Source organism: Rhinolophus sinicus, linkage group LG05 (genome assembly GCF_036562045.2).
Source record: "Rhinolophus sinicus isolate RSC01 linkage group LG05, ASM3656204v1, whole genome shotgun sequence".
Classification (NCBI taxonomy): domain Eukaryota; kingdom Metazoa; phylum Chordata; class Mammalia; order Chiroptera; family Rhinolophidae; genus Rhinolophus; species Rhinolophus sinicus.
In genome coordinates this window covers 152,299,664-152,326,540 of record NC_133755.1, presented here as the reverse complement: position 1 = coordinate 152,326,540, position 26,877 = coordinate 152,299,664, and the positions used below count along the sequence as shown (strand labels likewise).

General features: G+C 35.5%; 1 protein-coding gene across 3 annotated transcripts; it reads left to right on the top strand.

Annotated features, from left to right (window-relative positions):
- Positions 1 to 3,419: 3,419 nt before the first annotated feature.
- On the top strand, positions 3,420 to 26,266 carry ECHDC1 (ethylmalonyl-CoA decarboxylase 1). 3 transcript variants are annotated; one of them, XM_074333549.1, is made up of 7 exons: positions 3,458 to 3,678; positions 3,887 to 4,195; positions 11,106 to 11,327; positions 14,330 to 14,472; positions 19,544 to 19,596; positions 21,664 to 21,744; positions 25,535 to 26,266. In XM_074333549.1, exons 3-7 carry the CDS (start codon positions 11,108 to 11,110, stop codon positions 25,941 to 25,943), a joined length of 906 nt encoding a protein of 301 aa, XP_074189650.1. In that variant the 5' UTR covers positions 3,458 to 3,678; positions 3,887 to 4,195; positions 11,106 to 11,107; the 3' UTR covers positions 25,944 to 26,266. The 3 variants fall into 3 exon arrangements, with proteins under 3 accessions (XP_019585032.2, XP_074189650.1, XP_019585031.2); XM_019729473.2 differs by lacking the exon at positions 3,887 to 4,195 and having other exon boundaries at positions 3,420 to 3,678; XM_019729472.2 differs by lacking the exons at positions 3,458 to 3,678; positions 3,887 to 4,195 and adding an exon at positions 4,300 to 4,851.
- Positions 26,267 to 26,877: the final 611 nt, after the last annotated feature.

Below are 26,877 nucleotides of genomic sequence, written 5' to 3'. Positions count from 1 at the left end.
ATTGTGGTTTTTCCTAATGAGTGCATATCCCTGATGATAATTGATGTTAAGCACCGTTTCATGTACCTTCTGGCCATTTGTATGTCTTCTTTAAAAAAATGTCTATTCAGTTCATCTGCTCATTTTTTAATCAGATTTTTTATTAAGTTTTATCAATACATACAGGGTGCCAAAAAATGTATACACATTTTAAGAAAGGAAAGAACTATTAAAACGGTAATACTCAATATTTATCAATAACAAAAGATGAATGTAAGTCATGTTTGACTTCTGCAATTACAAAAGGTGCTCAAAGTGGTTACCATCAGCATCCAGACACTTCTGATTATGGCAAACTACTGGTTGAGCAACATTGACCAAAGTGTCCACTTGTATACATATTTTTGGCACCCCTGGTGTAAGTAAGACATCATATCATTGTTTCTCAATATTTGACTTAAGGACCCCCTGCTCAGAATCAAGTATCTGGAAGTGGGACCAGGAATCGACACATTTACCTAGCTCCTACTGATACTGTACATCTGACGATGCTTGAGAACCTTGTTATCTGTCATGAAGAGAAACAGGAATTGATAAACAAAAGTGCAAGCCTTCCTTCAACCTAAAATACTAACTTCTGACACTAGGCTGAACATATTTTATCTATCTTCATAGTACTTATATACTAATACCTGATATTCTATTACATATTTATTATTTCTTCATTGTTCACTCCCCCACTAGAAAATCTGTAATGTAGAATTTACTTGGTTAGAAAGGGGCTTAAAATGTTGGAAAAATGGGAGCCAGAAACCGAAAGTTCACCTTAGTGGTTAAGTTGTTACTGAGGAAAACTTTCCTCAGGAAGAAGGGGAAAAAAAAAAAAATTGTATGCATAGATGTACAAAAAACTGCAGCCCATGTACAATCATTGAAAAGAGATGTACACCCAGATAATATTTTGGTGGTAATCTATAACATTACAAGAGTAGCATAAAAGTCTTACAAGCACATAGATAGAGAAGAGGATTTCTTATAAAAGAGCAAATATCAGGTTGGCCTTGGATTTCTCCTCTAACAGAAGAAAAGAGACTAAGGTCCACAGAGAAAAGGGAGAGGTTGTGATCCAAGAATTGATCACCAGCCAATTGACGTTCATGTAGGAAAATACAGGAAAGACAGTTTCAAATATACATGGGCTTAGAAAATAGACAATATATGTACTTCTTGGGGAAAAAAGCAAACAAAAAAAAAAACACACACAAAAAAGTTTTAAGTCCCTTTCCAACCAAGTAAGGGTGAATTAAAACGAAAGGTTGAAGTAGGTCTATAATACAACCAATGGTTTTAAACATAGGATTAAGTCTAAAGTCTTTTAAGTGTGGTATAAAAAAATGAAATGCAAATTTGGAAAATTACTGAAATAAAAGATAAGAAATGTACAAAATAAAAGTTTTGTAATATAAAGTAGGCCTCAAATACCAGATTATATATCTAAAGAGAAAGGAAGATGAAATAAAAGAACTACTAAGTTACTTTACAAAGAAAGGAGTAAACAAAACTTTTACATTCTGCTTTGATGGAAAAATATTATACTTTGCTTTGATACAGATTTTTGGGAAATATAAGTAAGCATAGAAGAATTAAAATCAGAATGTATAACTTCTAAAGCATTAAGGAAAATAAAAATATATGAAATGGTTCATATTACAATTTGGAACACACACACGCACATACACACTCGCAAAGGAAATACAGGAAGCACACATAACAGGTATAAATTTCAAGCCATAAGCTCAGGTATGCAAGAGATTTAATTTTCTTTTTCCTTCAATCAGTTTCACTTCTCCTCTGGTGCCTCGATTCTGCATGGATGGTGGACAATTTTATTCCCAGACTTTAAGGGCTGTTCCTTCTTGCCCTAATACCATATTGTGGCAAAATACTGACAGGTTTATACAATGGTGCAAAGGCAGTCAATCTAGTCCCTGAGAGAGTAATTCATAGATTTCTGCTGAAATTCACACAACTCCAGTTTGTAGGCCTCTTCTGGTTTTGAAGCTTTCTGATTCCAATGTCACTTATGGCATAGGAATTTTTCTGCAAATTTTCTGTGTGCTCTTATCATTGGCCCAGGTTCACTGACGTCAGAGATACTGTGGATCTTCTTAGTGGCTATGCAAGTTAGCCACTTCCTTCATCGTTTCTTTTTCTTTTCTTTTCTTTTTTTTTTTTTTTTAATTAGTGAGGATGTGCTTAATTTGTTCTGCAGCCCCTGTCATAAAAGATTTTACTCTCTCTGGTCTCTGTTCTTCAAATTTGTCTTCCCCTCCCTTCTTCCGTCTCCCCCACCCCCTTTACCCCCGAAGCCATTGTTTCTCAGTCTAGTTGTGTAGGACACAGCTCCCTGACCCATGCTAGTATTAAGAGCCTTGCACCCCCGCCTGCCCCGCCTCCTAGGCAGTTGGTCGCCAGTCATCAGTGCGTGGATCACAGCAGCTCATGGCAGCTTTTGCCAGCTTCCACCCACTCACGCTGGCTTTTGGCCACTCATGGCAGCCCACAACAGCCCACAGCAGGCATCCCATGGCGGCTCACGCTGGCTGCCAGCCACTCATACTGGCCACTGGCTGCTCACGGGGGCACACAGTAGCCGGTGGCTCAGGGCAGCCAAGTGCCAGGGACAGCCATTGTTCACAATCTTAGCTGTAGAGGGTGCAGCTCACTGGCTCATGTGGGAATGCAACCTGCGACCTTGGCAGTGTTAGGAGCACGTGCGCTCCAACCACCTGAGCCACCTGAGCCACCAGGCTGGTCTCAAGTTTTTCTTTGATTGATTTCATGTAATCTTTGCTGTATTTCTAGGCTTCTTTTGTAAAGCTGGTTTCCTGCAAATGATGGTTCATGACAATATCTACAACAGCCATTACAGTAGTTTCTGTACCTTCGCCCTCAGGGCCTTAAGTGGAGGCATTTCCACCAATGAGCGACTCATCAATGTTACCCTCTGTCCTACTGACCACCTTCCCCTCCACCTGCAGGTACAGCCTTTGTGCAATGTCTCCCGGATCTTGTAAACATTGGAGAACATCTCATGGCTGATCAGGTCCCAGCAGATGATCATGAGGGCGCTGGAAAGATGGCAGTTGTGCTGGCTCACCAGGAGCCCGGGGTTAGCGTGAGGTGCCACTGCGGCGCTGGAATGGGGCGAGGGGCAGCGGGTGGAAAAGCCTTCATCATTTCAATGTTCCCCTAAACTGGATTCCTTCTCCACTTTCACAGCTGCACCAGCTCTAACCCTGCGAGGCAGAACCCAAACCACGCAGCACGCACAGTAGGAGTCCGCGCTCCCGGGCTCACTTCAGACACAAGGAAGAGCGCAGGGCGACAAGCGGCGGCTGAGGGCGGGCACAGCGGGGCGGAAACGGGGCTCGGGAAAGCGGAAGGAGGACGCGGGGGGAGCGGAAGGGAAACTCGCCACCCCTGCGTCCTGCAAGACTTAGGCCGTAGGGGCTGCATATTAAGTGTCATCTAGGAGAAACGCCTAGAATGTCGCTGTGTAATGGACTTTAGCGCCTGTCCACACGAATTCCAAAGCGGGGTCCAGCGACGCGGTCCCTGCGAAGCCGCCGCGCAGGCCCACTGCCCTCTGCTGGGCGGGGGGACGCAGTGCCCCGCGCCGCCGCCGGACTTTGCCAGGTGAGGGAGGGCGCTGGGGAAGGATGAGAAAACTTTCCAGAGAACGGAGGGGAAATGGTAGCCGGTGACATTTTCGAAAGAGTAGGGAGGCATCGTTTCAACGCACTGATTTAAATTCGGAATACTTGCCAGACCCTGTGCTAAGTAGTGTTAAAAAATAACTAAAGAAAACAATTTCGGTGATGCAAACAAATGTATTTATTTTCAGACTGTCATGAAACGGACAGTCTCCTTTCGGAGAATTGCAAAATGAGGCAGAAGGCCCAGAGATTGTACAGGATAAAGAATAAAGAAAAAGGAATTGACAGAAAATATCGGATTGGCGGGGGCCGCATAGTCACCCTTGTTTCACATTGAGTTGGCCTGGCTTTGAGGTGTTGGCTGATTCAATAGACTGCATGTCTGGTCAAACGGAGCATTTACAGGATGGCAAAGTTATCTAAGTTTTGTTTTGCTGATGGGCCACCCTGAACAGGAGCAACTTCATCGTGGACCTAGAAATTCATTTCAACAATAGGTAATGTTCCCAGGGACCTGTGTAATTTTCCTTCTCACTACCTACGTATTAAATCATCCTGCTTAACTAAAACTTACATCATTTGCTTTGTGCAGCCAACTTTCCAACACCAAAAAAAATGTCCAACTCAGTTTTGGAATATGTTCTTTCATTCTAGAACTTTTTTGAGCCTCAATAGTACTTTTACTGCTACACATACACAAGAGTCACAAATGTAGGGGATTAAAACCACAGATTACTTAAATTACTTACACGTTGAAATGGCTGATAAGGACCTTGAGAGAAAAATCTAAATCGACGTGCCCACTCCTTTTTCCCCCTCATTTTCACATCTGAGAACCTGCTGTTTACCAACTACCGCTCTCGGTGCTAGAAGTACAGAGATAAACTGGGCATGGGCAGGGATAACAGAGGACTCCTGTGAAGAATTATAACTCTCTTGGAAGAAATAAGCTTTGAAGGAAGGAAAGATAGAATTTGTGAAATGTACTGAGGGAGGGAGGAGCATAGTAATCAAATCAAACAGCTGATCTTTTCTTCAAACTTAACTGGTGTGACCTGAAAGATGAGTGCACAATAGTCAGGTGGGACACAGGCAGTGATCTTCAGTCCACTAAGAGAAACCAGCTTGCAAAGAGGAATGGAATCCACAGAGGGTGAGTGGTGAGAATAATAAACAGCATAGGTGGAGAGTTGGGTTGTGGACAGATTCTTAAGCCTTTTACAGCATTATGGATGTCTTGTATGCCAAATTATTAATATTATTAGCAAATGTCGTTTGTCAAGCCCTGCTCTATGGTAGAACCTGCAAATGCCTTCCTGCAGCCAAATCTAGTGGGAAGATTTGGTTAAGGAAGTAATTACAGGAAAGTGTGATAAGGGTTAATAAAGAATATAAATGCTGTGAGAACGGAGTATTTTATGTAGTCTAGAGTATTAAAGGAGATGACTTGGAGTTACCCTGAGGAAGTAACAAGCGAGGGGTCACATATATAAAGACTTGGAATGAAGAGAAAACCTAAAGGATTTGCGGAACTGAAAAACTCATTTCAGCTGTGTGAGGAAGAGGGGTATTGTAATGATAGTCGAAAGGCACATTATGTAATGACAGTCTAAAAACCAAATCAAAACCCGATAAACAGATCATATATATTGACAGTCTAAAACAGAATATTTCTGATATTTTTGTTTACTACATGCCTTAGGCTAATTATTTTCCGATTAAGTATGCATTTGTGTTAATTTTTTGTATCACCAAATTCCAGCAGGTTGAAAACAGGTTACAGCTGTTAAGAGAACAGTTAGCTTGTGCCCTATGCAGGGAGGGGAACTATTTGGTCACCTTTGCAGAACATTAAAAAAAAATTGACAGGGAAACACCTTTGATATCACATGTCCATGGAGCTCTCTTCCCTTTCAGTGGCTTGATTGTAAGCTTGTTCAGCTGGACTGAATCTGCTTGTAGCAGGACAGCAAAACATCTTGCATGATAAGTTTTAAACATACCCTTTGTCCTGAAGAAAGTTTATAAAGTTATAAATCCTCAGAACCCTTTCATTGCCTCATGATTTTGGAACTAATGCAAAATGCTGATTGCTGAACTACATGTTTGTACAAAACCTGAATCTCAGTCCCGTTTCTTTATTTTTACTTTTAGGTATGTAATAATTTAATAGTGTCTAATACCTTTACATCATCTCAGCACTGAACTCTTAATCTCTGAAATTAGAATTGGGATGAAAGTGTACAGAATAGTCTATCGTCAGATTTCTAGAATTGGATTCCTAAACTTGAGGTCAGTAAACCTGGTAGGCGTAAGCAGTGACCTTGAGTTTTTATGGTACTATTCTGTGGCACAGACAACAGAATATGAGGAGAAGAGAGAAAAGAAGGGAGCGTTAGTAGTGGAAGGAGGACAGGAGTTGGGGGAAGAGAGAAAATACAGAATTAATACAGAGAAGGATACATGAAGTATTTGAGGTTTCTTTGGAAAAATCAGCATATCAAAGATGTTTAATGAGGTAAAAATAATGTTAACAGAAATATTTAAATTGATAATGATTTAAAGATAAGAAGATGTAGATCTGATGGCATCTGTACCAGTTTTGTGTTGTTGGGTACCAGAGGGAAGGGTAATATATGGGGACAGAACAGACTCCTTACAATGAGAGATTTATTGTTTGTTGATTCTATTGTTTCACAATAATAATTTAAAACTATAATGATTTTATAAACTTTAGTCCTCTTTATTTTCTATTTAATTCTTTGTTCTTTTCCCCAAACACAATATTATGGAAAATATAGACAAATTTATATATTTTTAAATTGCCATCCAGGTCCTTATCGGGGTTCTTTGGCACATTTGTTTTATACTGATGTCGTGGTCAATGTGGAGAAGATATGACATCATGACCTCTGCCCCCATTTAATTTTCCATTGAGCTGTATCTTCCATTATCTGACTTACCCCTTGGGGCAAAACTTGCATAAAGCATACACCAGGAAAAAGTAAGCTTGGGTATATTGTGTTTGGCTTTGACTCTATGTGTGTCTCCAGCTTTTGTAAACTGACCTTGAGAGATTATTTTTCCTAGACTAGAAACCAGCCTAAGGAACCTATGTGACTTTCTTCAGATGGGACACTTGCCAAGATAAAGGCAGTCCCAGGTTCTTTTTAACACACAAGCTGAGGGAGAGAGAGAGAATGAGTGAACATATTGTAGAGAGGATCTGTGCATTTGAAATTAAGGAAGGGGAACAGAACTAAGAAAATTCAAAATGGCAGTAGTATCAGTGGAATCACTTTGTTGCCTCTGTGGGGGAGGAAACTAATTTTTCTTCTACCCTTCTAAATTCTTCTGGCTCATCTGAAAATCAAATTGACATGAGACAGATTAGCAGAAGAAAATAATCAAATTTATTATGTAAGAACATGGGACCTGTAGAGAAATCAGGCAATTAAGGATTATAAGCTATCTTGAGCTAAGGAGAAAGATGGAGGTTCTGGTTTGGGACTTAAAAGGAGAGGAAGGCAGTTCATATGAAGATGGAAAAGCAGATGTTTCATAAACAAATGTTTGCTGGGCCATCTTTAATAATGGGACACAGAGAGGGCTTTGATCACAAACAGGCCTTGCTAGGTTCCTACCTGTCTGTCATACTTAGTTCATATTAAACTGTAGTTATCTATGATAATAGCCTCTTTCCTGGAATTTTTTCTATATGAATTTCTTTAGGTGGGTAATGGAGTAGGTTCAAAGGTTCTTTCTGAGTCTTCTGTTTCTTAAAAATAGCCAACTTAAAGTTATCATTTTCCCCAAAAGGCATATTTTGGGGTGGCAAACTACTTCCCCTCATTTCCTACAGAAAGCTATAGTATTTCGACTGAATTATGTGCCTTTGGCTGAAAACCAATATCTTAATAACTCCTGAAATTTTTAGTGTGGGTTTCTTCCCCTAAGAGTTCTTGAGGCAATATTCACATTTGGGAGATAACTTAGGAAGCCTCCAAAATCCTTGTTTTTTTTCATAACCACTTCATACTTAATTAGTAATAACATTTTATGTTTGACGTCCCCCCCTTCCATTTTTCCATAGACCTAAATTTTCTACCTTTATCACTTTATTTCCCCTTCAAGTTCATTCATTATGTTTATGTGCAAGTCCTGAGGGGCCACCTTATTTTAAATCTTCTCGATTTCTTTGAAAATGTGTACATAGATTTATACTTCTAGTAGTGTACATTTTTGATATTTGGTTAAGAATATGCAATATCTAAAAATAAATAGAAATATCTTAAAATTAATTGAAATACTTAACATTACATTTCTATATACTTCAGGACAATAAAGCTTTCAATAAAATGATTTGTCTTTGTATTTATAAGTCACTTCAGTGGTGAAATTTTGAAATACTGTTCCCAGTTCTTAAAGCATATCTGTTTAGGGGATTGCATTCTACTGTGTTATATTTTTAGATACTTATACAGTTCCAAGTGTTCTGCTGAGACACTTGAACGAAAATGCCACTTGAAGGTGAAGCAATTTAAAGTGGAGGGAAGGGAGATTGTGTTGTAACATATTTGAAGGTGCCATGTTCTCCATCTCTTTCTGATACCATTTTATAACTCACAGAGATATTTCCAAAGTTATAAAACAAGTTTGTTGCATTCCATCTGGCAACCTGATGATTTCTTTTTCCATTTTCCCACATTTTCTTCATTAAGCATTTATTAAGTACATTTTATATGTTGAGCTCTATACTAGGCTCTAGTGGTATGCATGTACCTCAAAGAACTGCTCTCAGGAAGTTTTCTGTCGAGTGAGAAAGACAAATGAAAAATAAAATTAAAATGATGTGCAAAATGTGTTAAAATGGAATGATATAGTATACTGTGTTGGGAAAAATAAAGGGAATGATTATCTGTACTTAGGACATTCCCTCATAAAGGAAACTTAGGAATTCAGTTTTTAAAAATGATTCTATATTTACCAGGTCAATGAGGAAGGAAAGACATTGTAGATGGAGGTAATAATATATGTTAGCAAGATAAATTTGTGGAACTCTGGTTGTTTGGTGTCTTATGTAGACTGTGTCGAGATGTCATGAGAGAGGAGATTCAAGATACAGGTAAGGGACAAGTCAAAGTGAGCTTTGGACTTCATCCCTTTGTTAGTAGAAAGCTATTGAAAAACTTTAATTTGGAATAACCTGGTTGGATTACAAAGATAACTGATTTTCAGGAGTATGTGACACTACTTGGTGACTATTTTATAGTCCAGGTGTTATTTAATGAGGTTTGAACTATGCTAGTAGTAGAAGGAATAAAGGATGAGAAAGCTAAGAATGAAGAAATCATTTTAGAGGTAGGTTGCATGTGGGGAGTGGGGGGCAGGGAGGAAGAGATTGGGTTTTTATGCTATGGCTTACTGGATTGACTATACCATCAATAGTTAAGGGAAGGAATAAAGAAGGAGCACAGGGTTTAGGAGAAGTATGAGTTCAGGTTTAGGGAATCATTTTGGAAAGTCTTTGGTACACCTAGAGGTGAGGAGTAAGGAAGTAGATTTCTGTTTGAGTTAGGAGTATACAGGCATAAGGTCTCAACTGTAGATAGAAATGGGGGATTTGTCATCAAACGGGTTTTGATAAAAGCTACAGGCAAACAAAAGAAGTTCAAAAAATTAATAATTAAAACACAAATGAAGAAATGGACACAAAGCTTGAATAGACACTTCACAAAAGATGATATGCAAATGACCAATTAAAATGGAGCTTGACTTCATTAGACATAGAAATGCAAAGTGAAACCACAATGATATATTACTCTAGAATACCTGAAATGGAACAAGAAAAAAGACATAGCAAATGAAAACAAGGTTGTGAAACAACTAGAACTTTCACTAGGTATGGAACTACCAGTTTATATTGATACAACCATTTTAGAAAATTCTTTGTCAGTATCTTTTAAAGTTGAACAGATAGATATAGTCATTATGACCAGTAATGTACTGGGAAACCAGCTCTGTGTCTGTGTGTGTGTGTGTGTGTGTGTGTGTGTGTGTGACGGAGAGAGACAGAGACAGAGACAGAGAGAAATTGAGATTGAAATGTAGAGTTTGCTGATACTCCACCATGGTCAATTTTAAGCTACCAATGGTTTAATAAAAATGACTTGCAAAATTCTTTAATGTTTAACGATTAGTATAAGCCAGATGCAGCTCAACCCAATAATTTTATTTCCAGATGTATAGCTAACAGAAATGCATACATGTTGACTCAAAAGACACATACTAAAATGTTTACAACTCTATTTGTAATGTGCCAAACTGGAAACAACCCCAAAGTTCATTTATTTTAGAAAATATAAATTGTGGTATATTCATATAATAAAATACAAGAATGAAAAGAATGTACTTTTTAGAGCCTAAGTACACATAATAACAGTAATGGATGTCACAAACATAGTTGAAACCAGACACAAAATATATACTATATTATTGAATTTATATAAAGTTCAAAAACAGGCAAACTAATCTTGGGTATTAGAAAGCAAGATAATTGTTATTCTTATTTGGAGCGGAGACTGAAAGGTGGGACAGTGGACCTTATGAGATTCAGGTTATTTACAGGGTGCTATTTACTTGAATACATTCACCTTGTGAAAATTCACTGAGCTGTAACTTACGTATGTATAAGTTAATACTTCTCTGAATGTGTGTTTTATATCAACAAAAATGCTTACATAGGGCAAAAAAAGCCTACAGGCGGAGTTGAGATTACCCAGGATGTATATATAAAGTAAGAAGAGTGACAGAACCCTAGGGAACAGAAACCACATACAAACACATTCCTGTTTCTTTCCCCGTTTTCCTCAGGACCCCTTCCAGCTTTTTTTAATGAAAACATTGCATACGCTAAGTATAATGCTAAGAATAAAATTTGTGTTAGAGAGTGTGATTGCTTTTGTAGCACTTCTGCATTGAGACTGTTTCTATGGGGACATTTGCACTGAATTTATTCTTAGACTTTGAAACAGTTAAAGAATTGGAGGAAGAAGAACTACTGTCATGAGAAAGACTACCTGGAGGCTGGAGATGGTGCTAAGTACAGAACAGCAACATTCTTCTAAACCTCCCTAGTGGACTGGATCCCAGTAAATGCAACTATGTCTACTGTGTCATCATTTCGCAATGATATACTGAAGTTATATACTTTGTGAATAATTCGGTTTGAGAAAGGGGGAAAAAGAAAGGAATTCTGTAATGATTGTATTCTCATGGAGTGCTTTTAGAAGTGCGGAAGTACTCCCAGTTAAACAGAAAGCTCTGTCACTAAAGCCTATCAATGTATATAATGTTAGAAAAGTGTCTGTTTCTCTAGGCTACTGTATACTTATTTCTCTTTTCCAGAAATGGCAGGAAGTCTTTTGAAGACATCATCTATGTCTCTAAGGACAAAATTGCTTCATCCAGTGGGATTGTCACTTTATAATACATCTCATGGCTTCCATGAGGAAGAAGTGAAAAAAAAACTTCAGCAGTTTCCTGGTGGATCCATTGACCTTCAGAAGAAAGATGATGGCATTGGCATTCTTACTCTGAACAATCCAAGTAAAAAGAATGCCTTCTCGGGTATAAAGAACTTTCTTTTGCTAGTTAAAGAATGACGCTAAATCTAGCCTTCTTACTCTTAGCCTTACTCTGGTGACAGAAGTCTTGAAAGTTGAGGTACTCTTTGTAGAACATGAAAACAAAACAGAACTATCACATAAACCAGGAACATTTTTTACTAATTATGAAAATTCTAATGTTTTTTTTTTTAAATCCATGTATAAGAGGCTGATAAAAAGGAAACTGTCAAAGTAATCTTAATTATTTTTCCATTGAAATTTATTAACTGCTAAATAACTTCATTTATTTGTGTTCAACTAATGTCACAGGGACACAAAGGGAAGATGGTTTCAAAGATTTTTAAAACTAAAGAGAAAACCTATAAATCAAAAAAATAAATTACTGCTCAGCTTAATTTCTGTGAATTGAACTAAGACTGATTTTAACCATGTAATTCCAATAATCAATGAAAACACTGTACTTACCTTTTCGTCCCTTTCCTAACTCTTAGATAGTGGTAAATACCTTTTATTTACTAGGCAGCACTCTTGGCATATAAGAATTTCATATTTAAGAGACCTGAAGGTCCGGGACATAGGTGATTTGTAATTTTTTGTCAAAGCTCAAGTTCAGATTATGCTTTCATGATGTTATGCAACAGCTAATGAGTAACCCTGCTGACTACCCAGCCCTCGTATTTCAAGGTGATTTTTGGCAATTTATTTCTCAGTTATGTGCTTCACGGGGATAAATTATACCCATAGTAGCGTTTAAAATATTGGGCTCAAAAGTATCACAGTAAATTTTCATACGTCCATATGTAATTATACCTATAGACATAATTCAATAGACTGCAAGCTTTATAAATTGCCAATGGTGGATCTTTAAACCAAAGATGACTTTTCTTAGCAGAATTCAGAGATGACTCTCTCTATTAGTGTTAACCAATAGATATATAATGCAAGATACAAATGCAAGCCACATATTTAATTTAAAATTTTCTAGTAGCTATAATTTTAAAAGAAACAGGTAAAATTAATTTTAATAATTTACTTAACCCAGTACATTCAAAATATCTTAACATGTGACTGATATAAAAAAAATTATTAAGAGGCATTTTTCTTTTTTATTTTCATACCAAGTCTTTGAAATCTGGTGTGTATTTTCCACTCATTGCACATCTGAATTTGGACAAGCCACCTTTTCAGGTGCTCAGTAGCTACATGTGAGTGGTGGCTACTTTATTGGAGCGTGCAGCTTCATACCTTCCATTGATTCAGAGAATAAAAGCCAATTTTAATATTAGGCTTGGAAAAATAAAATTAGATAAGACTGCTCCAGAGAATTGGATTAGATTAATAGTTTATTTTACTACTGAATGCTACAAATAATTTACAGTTGTAAAACTTTTTATTCAAGTGGAAACAAACATTAATTTGATGCCTAATATTTAAAACTAATACAAACAAAGCTACATTAATTTGGGTAATGGTGTTTGGTTGGGTTGGGTTGGGTTTGGAAATGGTGAGTGAACGAAACAGCACAAAACTCCCAAGGTTCTTGTTTGAAAATCACCCAAGCAGATACTCTTTAAGGTTCCTCCTAACTCTTAACAATTATTGTACAAAGTAAAAAAGATGAGTTCAACATTAACCACTGGTGTAGATTTCTCATACTCAAGGCCAGTGTTAGATTTTTTTCTTTTTTTTGAAGCTTAAATATTAGGGATGATGGAAAGTCCATATTTACCTATATAGATGTATTCTTACTCTAAATGTGTGTTTTTTTGTTAAAAAAACAATAACAAAAAAAACTACTAGACTGTAAATCTTTTGAGAGCTAGAACTATACTTCTAAAGCATGTAGGACTTCTTTGGGAAAGTCTGCTGTTTTAATGAAGTCACAGCAGTTAGAAAGGATAGTTGCAGTAGTCGTTTGTGAATCAGCAACATTAATTTAACATTTATTGTAGAAACACTTTACTCCTGATTACTTCAGAAAATAGAAAAGAAAATAATAGTTCTTGACATCGTGGGATTTATAATCCAAAGAAGTGGACATAGTTTAATGGGCCCTGTATAGTAAATTGTGGAACCAGGTGGTACACATTCTTTATTAATTTTAACCCTCTGTTATGATCTTAATATTGGCTTCTAAAGATTTTCTTAAGCAGACGAAAGAATGAATTTAATCATGCTGAGAGCATTATGAACTTGGAAGATCACCTAGGTAAAGCATATCTAAAAGAATGACAGTCCCTGCTGTTTTCATTTAAAATTTATCCATTATAAAGAAGCTCCAGTAGAATTTCAGAATGATATCAAGGTAACAATCTAATATGTAAATCATGGAATTGATGATTGTTAGGCATTTTATTGGCAGCCTATGAAGTACTTCTTGGGCTTCTCAAGTTTGTCAAACTTGGAACAGTATACCTTTGCGGAACTAATATCTATCACTTTCCGGAACTAATATCCTTTATAGTAGTTCTGATGCGAGTAGGATAAGAATGTCACCTTTGTTTTGTGTACCATATGTCCAATATATCATAAGATCTCGGTCTTCTGGTAAGCCATACTATATTTAAGTTAGGAATATAACTCTAGTGAGCTTATTGACTAAGACAGTGTGTATTGCTATTACATCATGCCTGTATTTCATTTTTACATGAAGAAATAACTTTTTTCTTACCACCATATCCCATATTATTAATTCCAATTTTCCTATTCCTATGACATGTATGATATATTCTCTTTTTTCTACCTAACCATATATCTAGCATGATTTATTAATTTAGATATAGAAATCACTAACAAATTGTAAACTTTTAAAGCAGGCACTGCCATGTATACTTCTTTGGTATATACTTCATACTACCAACCCAATAAGTATTTGATAGACATTCAGTAAATATTTGTAAAATATATGACTTAAGAGTATTGTTTGATGACTTATGGTTTCTAAATTATTTCTGTTTTTCCAGTATTTTAGCTGTTTGTGATTACCCCTTCTCTCTCTGGCAGGTGCTATGATTCTACAACTTTTGGAAAAAGTGATTGAATTGGAAAATTGGACAGAGGGGAAAGGTCTCATTGTTCGTGGGGCAAAAAATACTTTCTCCTCAGGATCTGATCTGAATGCTGTGAAAGCACTAGGAACTCCAGAGGCAAGTCTTGTATGAATTACATACTAGGTCCTGCATGTTTATCAGACATCTATGGCTGAGATATTTATATTTTACTTATATGGTTATTATGATGATAGCTACTCTTTAATAGTTTTCCAAGGATCAGAGTTTTGCTTCTTAAATTAAAGATTAGTTTGCAATAGCGTGAAGTATTGGAGAGGGGACAAAAAGGAAGGACAGGAAGATTAGCGATAACCAAAGTCCATTTTTAAAACCAGCAAGAATTTGAATTCTTTTAAATGGAAACCCTGTAACATCCTCCTGATAAGGAATTTTACACAAGGTACATGTATAAGGTACCTAGTATAGCTTTGGTACATGGTTAGCTTTGAACAAATGATAAAAATTTGCTTCTGAATTATTACCTTGATAGAAAAAGAATCCTAATCATCTTCCATTGTCAGTCCTTCAAAGAACTTCTTTTTCTTGTATTCTGGTTTCTGCCCGCTACCCCTAGGCAAAACAAACAAAAAGAAGGAACAAATGTAAGTATTTATAGCCATTTAATTATAGATGTGGGCTGTATGTAGGTAATAATGTTTTAGTGGTATTGCACAACTCTCACATGACTCTATGTAGTATATGATCTCTGTATATAAATATGTGAGGAAAAGAGCTGTCTCGGTAATTTTGATAGACTTGGATTTGAGTACTGGTTTCAACACTTTCTGGCTAAGTGATTAGGCAGTCACTTAATCTTTCTAAGTCTTATTTTCCTAACCTCTAAATGAGAATTATATCTATATTTCACAGAGCTATTGTGAGAATTCAAGATATGTTTATAAAGTGCCTATTAGCACAGTATCTCAGACAGATAGCTATTATTTTTATTTCAAAGATCATGATATTAATAAGCATTATTACGTACGAGAAGATTCATAATTTGTAGCACCACTAGACTTAAGTTTTTAATGTGTCTGAATGGTTAGAGCACTAAGCTAGAGAATTGAATATATATGGGTTCTTGCTCAGGCTCTACTAATAATTAGATATGTGACCTGCAAGTCATTCGATTATAATTTTTCATCTTTAGAATGATTGTGTTGCTAGGCACCTTACTTTGTTCGCAGAGGACACTGGGAAGGTAGAATGAGATAATATATTGTTGTGGGTCTGATATAAGTCAGGCAGGAAAACATCTCTAAAAACGTGAAAGGTTATTTTGGTTTCTTACAGTTAGAAAGTTGTTTCTGTCTCTTTAGATTGTGCAACCAGGATTTTAACCCCTATGTATGGAAAAGCTAAAAGTGGAAACAATGCTAATTGTTTCACACACACACAAACACACGTACATGCGTAGTGGGTCTGATCTAAGTCGTGTAGGAAAACATACATAGTTTTTATACAGACTTCAGAAAAGGAATCCGTTCAAAACTATTCTTTCTCGTATGGTCATTCTCCACGTAATCTGCTTTCTTAATGTGGCAGTAGTGTAAGGTTGATTTGATCAACAGGTGAGAAGTAAGGTGGTGTAGGCGCAATGATTAAATAGCACTGCAGATGTCCATCCCTTCTTGTTATGCACATCTGCCAGTCTCCTCAAGAAAAGCTGGAATTGTAGTTCTGCTTTACAATGTGTATGTTTAGAACCTAGGTTGGTACTTTAAATACCTTATTTTATTTAAAACATTTTCCTGTGTAAATGGATCCTTTACATACTTTTATGAAATCTGCCTGTCATAATATAGGAAATAGGTAGCGTAGAAATAAGCAATTTGAGTAAAATTCTCTTTATGAATAATATTAAGAAACACTGTAATATGTGTGAAGAATGGGGTATTTTTTTCACATGGTGATTTTAAAATTAACAAGAACTAGAAATGGTATATATAAAGTTCCTGATAAGTATTTCCATTTCATGTAGACTATTTCTATATGCCTGAGAAATAACTATAAATCTGTGTGAAACTGACATTGCACATGGCGTGGGGACTTTGGAGGCTCATACATGTGTATGAGTTGCAGCTGCACGTATGAATGCATCTACCCTTCACGGCCCAGACATCCTGAGACTCTTAACAGGACTTAGGTCATAAACAACCTTTCTCTCAAAGAGGCCCTTCTGTGTCTAATATACTCTTTGTTGTTGCAGATTCACCACTAGCATCTGCTTATTTGGTGAATTTACTTTTTGAGCATGATAACTGGAATAAATGATGATTTTAGTAATTGGATTACATTCTTTTCTAATTGTAATAGATACTAGAAAGTGATTATTAAATGGTGTGTTTTTTTTAAAGGATAATTATGTTGATGTTTTTGCCACTGTATTTTTTCAGTTTTAAAAAATATTTTATTAATGAAAATTACCAAATATAAACAAAAGTAGAGAGACTTATACAGCAAAACCCTCATGTACACATAATAGCATCAGCAACCATTTTATTGTATGTTTATCATTCCACTTTTTTTTTTTTAATATAGCTGATCTCTTAAGAAGTTGGTTTCATTTTGCTATCCTTTAATGAGTGGGAAAAGAGCTTCAACTCTCTCTGTTAGGCAGTTAATCCTTCGTTGAAAAGGTCCAGGCAGAGAGATGGACGCAATCATTAGTCCTGAAAAGTTATGGGACAGAGAAAAGAATAAAATAGGGGTAAAAATCTAATGTAAGTATTAATCCAATTGTAAGATTTGGATTTGCTGCCACAAATATTCTGTAGAACACAAGAAGATTTTTTTCAGAGGGCGAGAAATAATCAAAATCCAATTACAAGCTTCAAGATGTCAGGAAATAAAAACCTGCTTACTTTGCAATGAATGGGTATACTGCCTCAAGGAAAATCTGACATTTTAGAAACCTATAAACTTAATCTAGCTTGAAGATAACATCCTCCTTTACCCCCTGATTTACCTTGTTACTTTTCTGCTAATCTGTTGCTCCTTATTTCTCTGTTGCTTAAATTTCTGGTGACCTCAAATTTCCTGTCTAATTTCTTTGTTACAGTCCCTTTTTAGCATTATTAATTTACAGATAAGCTATTACAATTTTCTCTAAACCCTTTCATATATTTTGAGGAAATAAATCCATATAACAAGCACTTAGGGGAAAAAAGGAGGATAAATGTGGCTTAAAGTCAATGTGATGTTAACAGTTTCTTGGACACTTAGGCTGAGAATTTTTTTTTTTTTTTTTGTAAAGTGGTGAAAGAGTAGTTTATTAGAAGAGGTAGTACACTCCAAAGAAATAGGAGCAGACCAGGGCAGCAGAGAATAGCTTAAGGGCTCCTTATTAAAAGAAAAAGTGCACTCCAAAGGGTTTGGAGTGGGTCACTGAGCAAAAGCAAGGCTCAAAAGGTTTGGGCTGAGAATTTTGCTTCTCATCTTTGTTATACTCGGAAGAGCTGGGGGACTAGGGTTGGGTCTCAAGGTAACATCCAGATAGGATGAAACGATCACCGTCTGCAGCAGCTCTACTAACCTTTTTTAGTACTTCTCAGCTTCCAGCTTTCATTTATCAGAGCAGGTCTAGCTTTCATTGGTTCCTTTCCCTCAGTTTATTCTATCATAAGTAGGGATTTATCTCTCATTGGCTTGTTTTCTTCCTGCAGACCAGGAAGAGGCCTGAGCATTTAACCATTGTTGGCTCAGTGGCTTTGGAGGACAAATTTAATAAATTAAATCTTTCTTCCCCCTAGGTCATGTTGACTAGTACAATGTAGTCTCTACTTTGTGATACATTTAAAGCCAAAGCATACTCATTATCTGAGTGCCAGTGCTATTACTGATAATAATAGCAATGATATAATAGATAACATTCTTGTTCAGTTATTATACATCAGGCACTGTTCTAAGCACTTTCCATATAATACCTTATTTAATCATTACTAATGAGATAGGTACTTTTATTAGCACCACTTTACAGGTGACGAGACTGAGGCACACAGAGTCTCGTGCTCAAAGTCAAACTAGCTAGTAAATAGCAGAGCCCATATTCAAACCTAGGCAGTTTGGCTCTAGAGTCTGTGGTGTTAACCATGACTTTTAAATATTTTTACTGCTTCTTATCTTTCAAATGAGAATTATAGTAGTACATAGGCTAATACCTGCTTTGCTTTCATTTCTAGCAATTCTAGGTACTTCCGTCAGAATTTTAAGTACTCTAAATCTAGTAATAGAAAATAGGCCTATTAAAATTAGGCCTACTTGAGATCATTTAACAGGCTCTATCGGACAGGTTTTTAATAGAATATAAATGAGTCTAGTTTTAAACCTTCTAACTGTTTGTGCTTGTATTAATTTTCTCGTCACTATAATATAGACAGACCTTTTTGAGAAAGGATTTTGATTAGGAAATTTGTACTATATTGTTTTTTACTGTTCATTGGCTGCATTTGTTTTATGAATCAACACAGATCTCCATATAAAGTTCATTTGATTCAGTTAACTGTAGCAGACACATACTATATGCAAAACATCGTACCAGCTTCTGAGGATAAAGAAAGCATTTTGTCAACTTCAAGGAACTTATTGTGTAATAATTCAGGGAACTTAATGTGTAACTTATTGTGGCAAATGCCACTCCCTTTCTCCTTTATGAAGCCTTCTCAGCTACCCCAGCCAACCGAAATGAATGGTTTCTTATTTGGTACTATTCTCAGTTTGTTCAAGCATTTCTTCAAATACTTATTCTGTATGCCTTGATGCATGCTGCATTTCTTTAATTCTGATAAGATTTTTGAGGAATAGAAACTAGGACCACAATCAACTTATTATATTCCCTCGCCTTTATCTTGTATAGATAATAATGAATCCAAACACAATGCATACAAGACAATCTGTAAGGGCTACAATTAAATTACAAAATTAAAAATACCGCAGATATGCAAAGGAGAAAACTGAGATCAAAGAGTCCTGAAAGATGAACAAAAGAAAATACTGCGTCATTTGTATTTCAGACATAATCAAAAAATTTTAATTAAAATGTTATTTTTAAAAAGTTAGGTGCATTTCTGACTTCGTTACTGTCAGTCCTGAAAATGCTTTTTAAAACATTTTTTTATATGAAATATTTGTGTTATAACTTTGTGTTTATGCTTTTTCTTATATAAAGGATGGAATGGCCTTATGTATGTTCATGCAAAACACCTTAACAAGATTTATGAGGTAATGTATTTTTCTTTTCAAAATGTGATTTCTAAAAAACCAAAAATAGTTCTTTATTCTGATTTGCCACAGTTTAAAAAACAGGTATACCTGATTTTCAAAGTACATTTATTCTGACGATGAACTATTTATTTGTGGCATGAAGGACAGTCATTTAATTAAATGTTAGTGAAGTATAACAAGTATTTAAAAAATAAGAGCCAATTAGAAGTAAAAAGAATTTAAGACATAGCACTTTTCCCTAAAGAGCTTATATCACTAGCTATGTTTAGGTATAGACATGGGAAAGTTAAATACTGATATGAGAGCAGAATAAAAACACTAGTCAAGAGATGACACATAAAGATTACCTAATATTCAAAATTAGTAGAATGTATAGTGAAGTTGTCTGTATCCAGAGAAGAGAAAAAGAACTGTGGTTTGGAGAAAGATTGTACAGATTTCTAAGGAACATGGATTCACTTTGCACCATGAAAAAGAAAAGGGAGCTAATTCTTCTTGGCCTATCACAATGCATTTGGGGTTATAAACAATGACATGTTCGGGCTGATTAGCTTTCTACTTTCGTATTCCAACTGGAAACAATTTAAAAATTATAAAAACTAAGGAAATTCATATTTATTTAGCATACTTACTAATGTGGATATCACTGTACTTTTGGTGTTTGTATGTGAGAACCTAGAAAGAATAATGGAATCCTAAAATTATATTCTAAAATACTTTTTCCATTGTATCAGGTCCTGTTCACTTCCCTCTCCATGTTACATTTGACTTTTTCTTAGCTAAATCTTAAAAATATTTTGGTGTTCTTTTTAATCTTTTTTATTGGAAGTGATGTAGATGATGTTGGATCTGCAGGCAGTTTCTGGGTGTGGGCGCATCATGTCTCGTGAAGCTGGAGAATGGACACACAGTCGACTGAGAGGCAAAAAGTTGTAAAGGAAGATGGTTTAATAGAGAAGCGAAGGAGAAGCGGTTGCAGCTCCCGAGCGGGAGGGGATCCCGAGTAGGGGTGCCCAGTGACTGAGGCAAAAACTCCCACTTTCATACCTTCCCTTGCCTGCTTGGGAAAGGGGGCTGGAGCCTTGTAATGGAATTCATCTATTAGGTTTGTCCTGTTTGCCCATCCTGAAGGGATTAACGAACTAACTCATTATCTATCAGATCAGCTCCTTTTTCCTGCCAGAAGGGATTTGAGATTATTTATTAACCTTAAGGCTATTCTCATGTCTCTGTCCTGGAGTGAAGGAGACATTCCAGAGCCTGGAGTTTCAGGATATGGCTGCTTTCTATTTATTCCACCAGGGACCCCTCTGTCTACCTCGCAACCATGCTAACTATCCTGTCTCAGAAGCAGCATGTGTTAAGAAATTTTCAATTACTTTAAAGCTATAGTTTTGAATTTTGGTTAGAACCTACAAAAAATTTCATACTTTCAAAACATTTTATAGTTACCTTTTAATCCACACTCCTGCAAAGTGGGTTTTGCAAACAGGAAAGGTGAAAGATTTATTTTTGCCACAGAAGCATTCCTTTATATAGGATTAGTCTGTAGGTCATTTCAGTGAGTAATGAAAAGATATCTGATAGGAACCTTTATAATACACAGTTTAGGAGCGCAGTCTTCTGTACCACATTTCTTCCCTTTGGATACAGCCTTAACTTCCCATCTATAACCTGATATCACTAAAGTTGGACTAAGACAATATCATTCTGTGTTATTCCTGATTGCCAGTTGTTAAGTTCCAGGAGCTGTATATTATCCAAAAGCATCCATATATTTGGATAAAGTTACAACATGGCTATAGTTTAAAAATATTTAATGATTCAGGGAGGTATATTGGTAAACTTAGATGGCATTTAGTATTATTGTATCTTCAGTATTACACTGTTTTGCTCCTCAGGATGTGTAGGCTCAAGGTTCTACTGTCCTTTGAGGTTTATTTGTTGTTATAAACATAGTTCAATAATTTTGTGTCTATTGCATCTCAAATTTTTTTAAATAACATTTGTAGATTGATATTGAAATTGTTAACATCAATTTTTCCTTTTTTCTTCAATATACAGACTTCCTTTAATAAGTGTTGCACTGATTCAAGGTTGGGCATTGGGTGGAGGAGCAGAATTTCTTACAGCATGTGATTTCAGGTAGGATGAAAATTGTATTACTGTGTGCACAAATATAATCAACATATGCTCAAATGTCATTTTTGCCTGAATATAAATATTTGATATATTCTTAAACAAGATAATCAAGTAACAAATATTTTCTTTTTGTCAGTCGTTAAAGTAGATAATTTTAGTCAGTCTAGTATAATTACTCTACCATTATTTTATTACCATGCATTCAAAAAGTTAAAATGATTTATAATCAAATCTATTTTAGCAAAATCCCTGGGGAGGGAAGCCATGGAAATATATGAAACTTGAAGATTCAAAATAATTATACAAAGAAAAGTAAAGAATTAAAAAAAAAATGAGAATGGAGACTGCTATAGTCATCCTCTTCATCAATAAAAATAACTTTTGAGATCCATTTCTTATCTTTACTGTGATTTATAGTAACTTTGTGGAGCTTTAGTGCTGATTGGGGAATAATATTAGAGAAAGTTATTTGGGGCCTATAATAACCCTTCAATCCCTAGAATTCTTTTTAGTATTGGATAACTATACTTTATAGATTCTTGTAGAATCTAGTGCTTTACATATGCTTGAAACTGCGTTCTCAGTTACCATTACTAAGACCGACAAGCTCAGCTGGAAGGAGAACCAGCACAGCGCTCTTTGATCTGTACAGACTTACACGCTTGAGCCTGTTCATAAGGCGAAATGTAGTGTATATAGCATAACTGGTGAAGTGAAATGGTGAAACAGAAAAGAGCCTTAACAGTGGAGTCAGATAGACTTAGGTTCAATCTCAGTTTGCCACTTTTATTTATTTGATTTTAAGCAAGTATTTCTTCTAAGTCTCAATTTCCTTATATATAAAAATAGTAATAATCTCCCTTAAATGTTTAAATATAGATTTAAATGTTAATGAAGATGTAGGTTTTAGCATAATGTTTAAAGTACACATCAATGTACAGGTGATACTGATTAGTCTTCAGATTACCTTATACTACTCTCTTTTACAGAAATGCCAAAATGCTCATGTTTGGCATTCTTTTAAACTCATTAATTTTCCTTTCACTTCTCAACCTTAAGGCTAACCCTGGCCTCATTCCTTTTTTTCCATTCCATTATACACTTGTTACTTCTTACGTTTTGCTTTAAATAGTCTATTATCTTTTAAAGAAATAAATATAAGAAAACAAAATGCCTTTTTATTCAATTATATATATATATATATGTATATATTGCTTTTTAAAACTTTATTTCAATATAACTATGTTTACAGAAATACACTCATATTGGTTAATAGCATGCAATTTAAGTTTAACTTATTCTACATGATTTGGACCAAAATCTTGGTACATGGTTTAAGCATTAAAAAAAGAATTTGCGATCTGTTTATTTTTCATCTATTACAAATGTACATAAAAGATCATCCATCAAATGCTGCTATAGAAAGCAGCTATTTGCTTATATTTGTTACCAGAAACAATATTTTGGTTTATCTGAATTTTTATCTATCTGAGTGAAGATAATTTCCCTAACCAGAAATTCTTCTAGTTTTAGACATGTTTTATTCTATGTTAATTGAATAGTTTTAACTTAATTACTTTTAAGATAGCTGGACCTATATTAATACCTACATGATATTTCCACATTGCACATTCTAGTTTTTCTGAGAATGTAGCAAAAGCTAGGAACCCTATTTTAGGAAACCACATAAAATTTCACCCATGGACCTTTGGTTTGGAACCCGTTTTTGAAACAGATTATTTCTACATGTTTACTATTTATTTGATTGTTATCTAAGATATTTCTTCTAACTACTGATGGAATTTTGATAAGACCTACCTAATATTTTGGTTTTATGTGTTTGGAACATAAATGTTCAGTCTAGTGACTTGTTACAAAATGGGAACCTATGTAACCATGATATAGACCAAGAACTGGAATAGTGCCAGCACTCCTGAAGCCCCCTATTTGCTCCTTCTAAATGACAGCTCTCTCATTTCCATTTAGTGGCTGGAATTTTATAATTACTTTCTTACTTTCCTTTATAGTTTTATAGGCTAACTGTTCTATAAACAATATATTCTATTTTTGTTCTTTATGAACTTCATAAAAATGGCATTATCCAGTAATAGGAATACTATGAGGAAAGATTCAGTAAATTAATTCGTACATAGTAGTAAATTTTTATATTAGTTTTTCTTTCTCTATATAATTTATGACTCGGGGTTCAATTTATCAGTTGAAATATATAACTCTATAATGCAATATATAGATGATGTATTATAGAAATATATACTTGAAACATAATTTTGCTAATGTCACCCCAATAAATTTAATAGAAATAAAAAAATGATTTGCACTTAAAAAAGAAATGTATAGCTTTATATTCACATAGATAGAGATTTAAAAATAGGTTTGGTGTATAAAATAATTTACAAAGATTCTAGCCTCTTTGAAAACTAATACTTTCAAATTAGGGAGGATTCTTGTACCTAGTAGAAAAAAAAACAACAGGCCATTTCATATGACAGTGCCCTCTGCTGTCATCAGTGCAGATTGCATTTAAGATGCTACATTTCACTGTGGGAGGAGGAAGCTGTCAATGGCTCTACCGGCAACATGAGACTAAATATAAAATGCTCCATGTGTGAAAGAATTAAAGGTTTTCTCACTTTACCCTGAAATACAGATACTTATGGAATATGTAATTTAAGTATACTGTATGAAGTATATTTAAATATATAATTTAATACATTTAAAGAATTCTAAGCTATATGTGAATGTGCATTACACTTAAAAATCCTCTACATAAACAGATGTAAATTAAAACTTTATAGATGCCCTCTGGACAAAGTGTGTTCACCTTTAAGCATTTATTAGACTTCTGCAGTATCCTTCATAATCATTCCTGATCTGTGTTTGGGTTTAGTTAGGGCTTAAGACAAAAGGCAAAATCACAGGAAAATTAACCAGAGACTATTTAGTCCTTTAATACTGCTAATTTGCCTTGATATGTTTTTTTTTTTCTAAATGAAGGAAGTGTCCTAGAGCTTCATAAAATATTTTTATTGGATATGAGATGTCTGAGGGCACTGCGCTCGTCAGATATGCCCAAGAATATACAGATACATTCACTTGTCCTGAGCCTTGAACACTTTGGAAAACTAAACCAACTTATGGTCTTCTTTTTTGTAGAGTAGTTTGAAATACTCAGAGGCCTTCTCCATCTAACATAGCACACCCCCAACACACATAGTCTCATTCTCTAGTCCTTTGCCCCATTTTTTTTTTCTTTATAGCACTTATCACCAGGGACACTGTTCAGTGTCTTTCTCTCCTAAAAGGAATGTAAACTGGCATTGGTAGTGCTCAGTAAATATTTGCTGGAAGACTGGGTAGATGCTGAGTTACAAAACAATTTTTCTTTTCCTGAGCACTGTTTGACCATAACTTACTATGCACTTTTTTTCATGGTGTGCACCTAACATTTCCTACTCCCATGTTTTCACTTAATCCACATTTTCTCATTAGGCCTCTACTCACTTTAGAAAGATATACTTTGGGCTTTTAAAAATAAAGACTAGATTCTTACTTGTAAAGGATAAGCAAGCACAACAAAAATGTTGACATTGTTTTCAAAGAGAAGTGTTAAATTGAATTCTGTACTTAGCCAGATATTTTTTTGAAGTTTTTAATATAACGTATCTACCTTTAAAGACCTATGGAGATTTCAGATCAGATCCTGAATGTGTAGTACTTTATGACCAAAGTATATATACTTAGTTACAACTGATTTTCTTTTTCTGTTTTGCAGATTGATGACTAGAGAGAGTGAGATCAGATTTGTTCACAAGGAGATGGGTATAATACCGAGCTGGGGTGGTGCTACCCGGCTGGTTAAAATTATCGGCAGTAGACAAGCTCTCAAAGTGTTAAGTGGGGCCCTCAAACTGGATTCCCAAAAAGCTTTAAACCTAGGAATGGTTGAAGAGGTCTTGCAGTCTTCTGATGAAAATGAGTGTCTAGAAGAGGCACAAGAATGGCTAAAGCAGTTTGTCCAAGGGCCACCGGAAGTAATTAGAGCTTTGAAAAAATGTGTTTCTGCAGGCAAAGAGCTTTGTTTAGAGGAGGCATTACAGATTGAAAGAGATCTTTTAGGAACACTTTGGGGTGGACCTGCAAATTTAGAAGCTATTGCTAGGAAAGGAAGATTTTGTAAATAGTCCTTTTTAAACATGATGTACAATTCCAACAATTAATATGACGTTTAATGATATTGAATATGAGTGTCAGCATTCCTTTGAATTCCTAGTATTTGGTGTTTTTAGTAATTTTTTGAATTCCTAAACTCATTGGCTTAGTTTTCAGGAGCTCCTCTCTTACCTGCGGGGAACACGTTCCATGACCCCCAGTGGATGCCTGAAACCAAGGACAGTACTGAATGCTTGCTATGTTTAGTTTTTCCCTTTACTTACATACCTGTGCTAAAGTTTAATTTATAAATTAGGCACAGTAAGAGATTAATAATAAAACAATTATAACAATACATTGTAATGAGTTACGTGAACGTGGTCTCTCAGAATATTTTTTGTACTGTACTCACCTCTGCACTTCTAGAAAGCACTTTGCAGCTTCTCTTTGGCATATCCAAATTGCCAGCCTCACTACTCTTACGCTTTGGGGCCATCAAGTATAATAAAAGCTACTTAAACACAAGCACTATGATACTGTGCAAGTCTGACGACTGAGACAGCTAAGTGACTAATGCACGGGTTGTGTATACAGTGCAGTTCCGGTTAGGCAGAGGGATTCATGTTCAGGGTAGGATGGAGCAGGACAATGTGAAATTTCATCATGCTGCTAAGAATGGCACACAATTTAAAACTTAGGATTTATGGAATTTTCCATGTAACATTTTCGGACTGCAATTAACTGTAGGTACCTAAAACCTCGGAAAGTGAAACCACAAATGTGGGGGTGGGGGGGACTACTGTATTTGGGTATTTACTAAGTAAATGTGGAATACTTGGCTAAAATATACAATACTTTTGGCTTAAAAACTACTACCAATTCCCCAAATTTCCGTACTAGTTTTTAGCATAATAACCAAAGACCAGTTTTTAAAAGGAAAAACTTCTACACAAAATCTATTCCTGG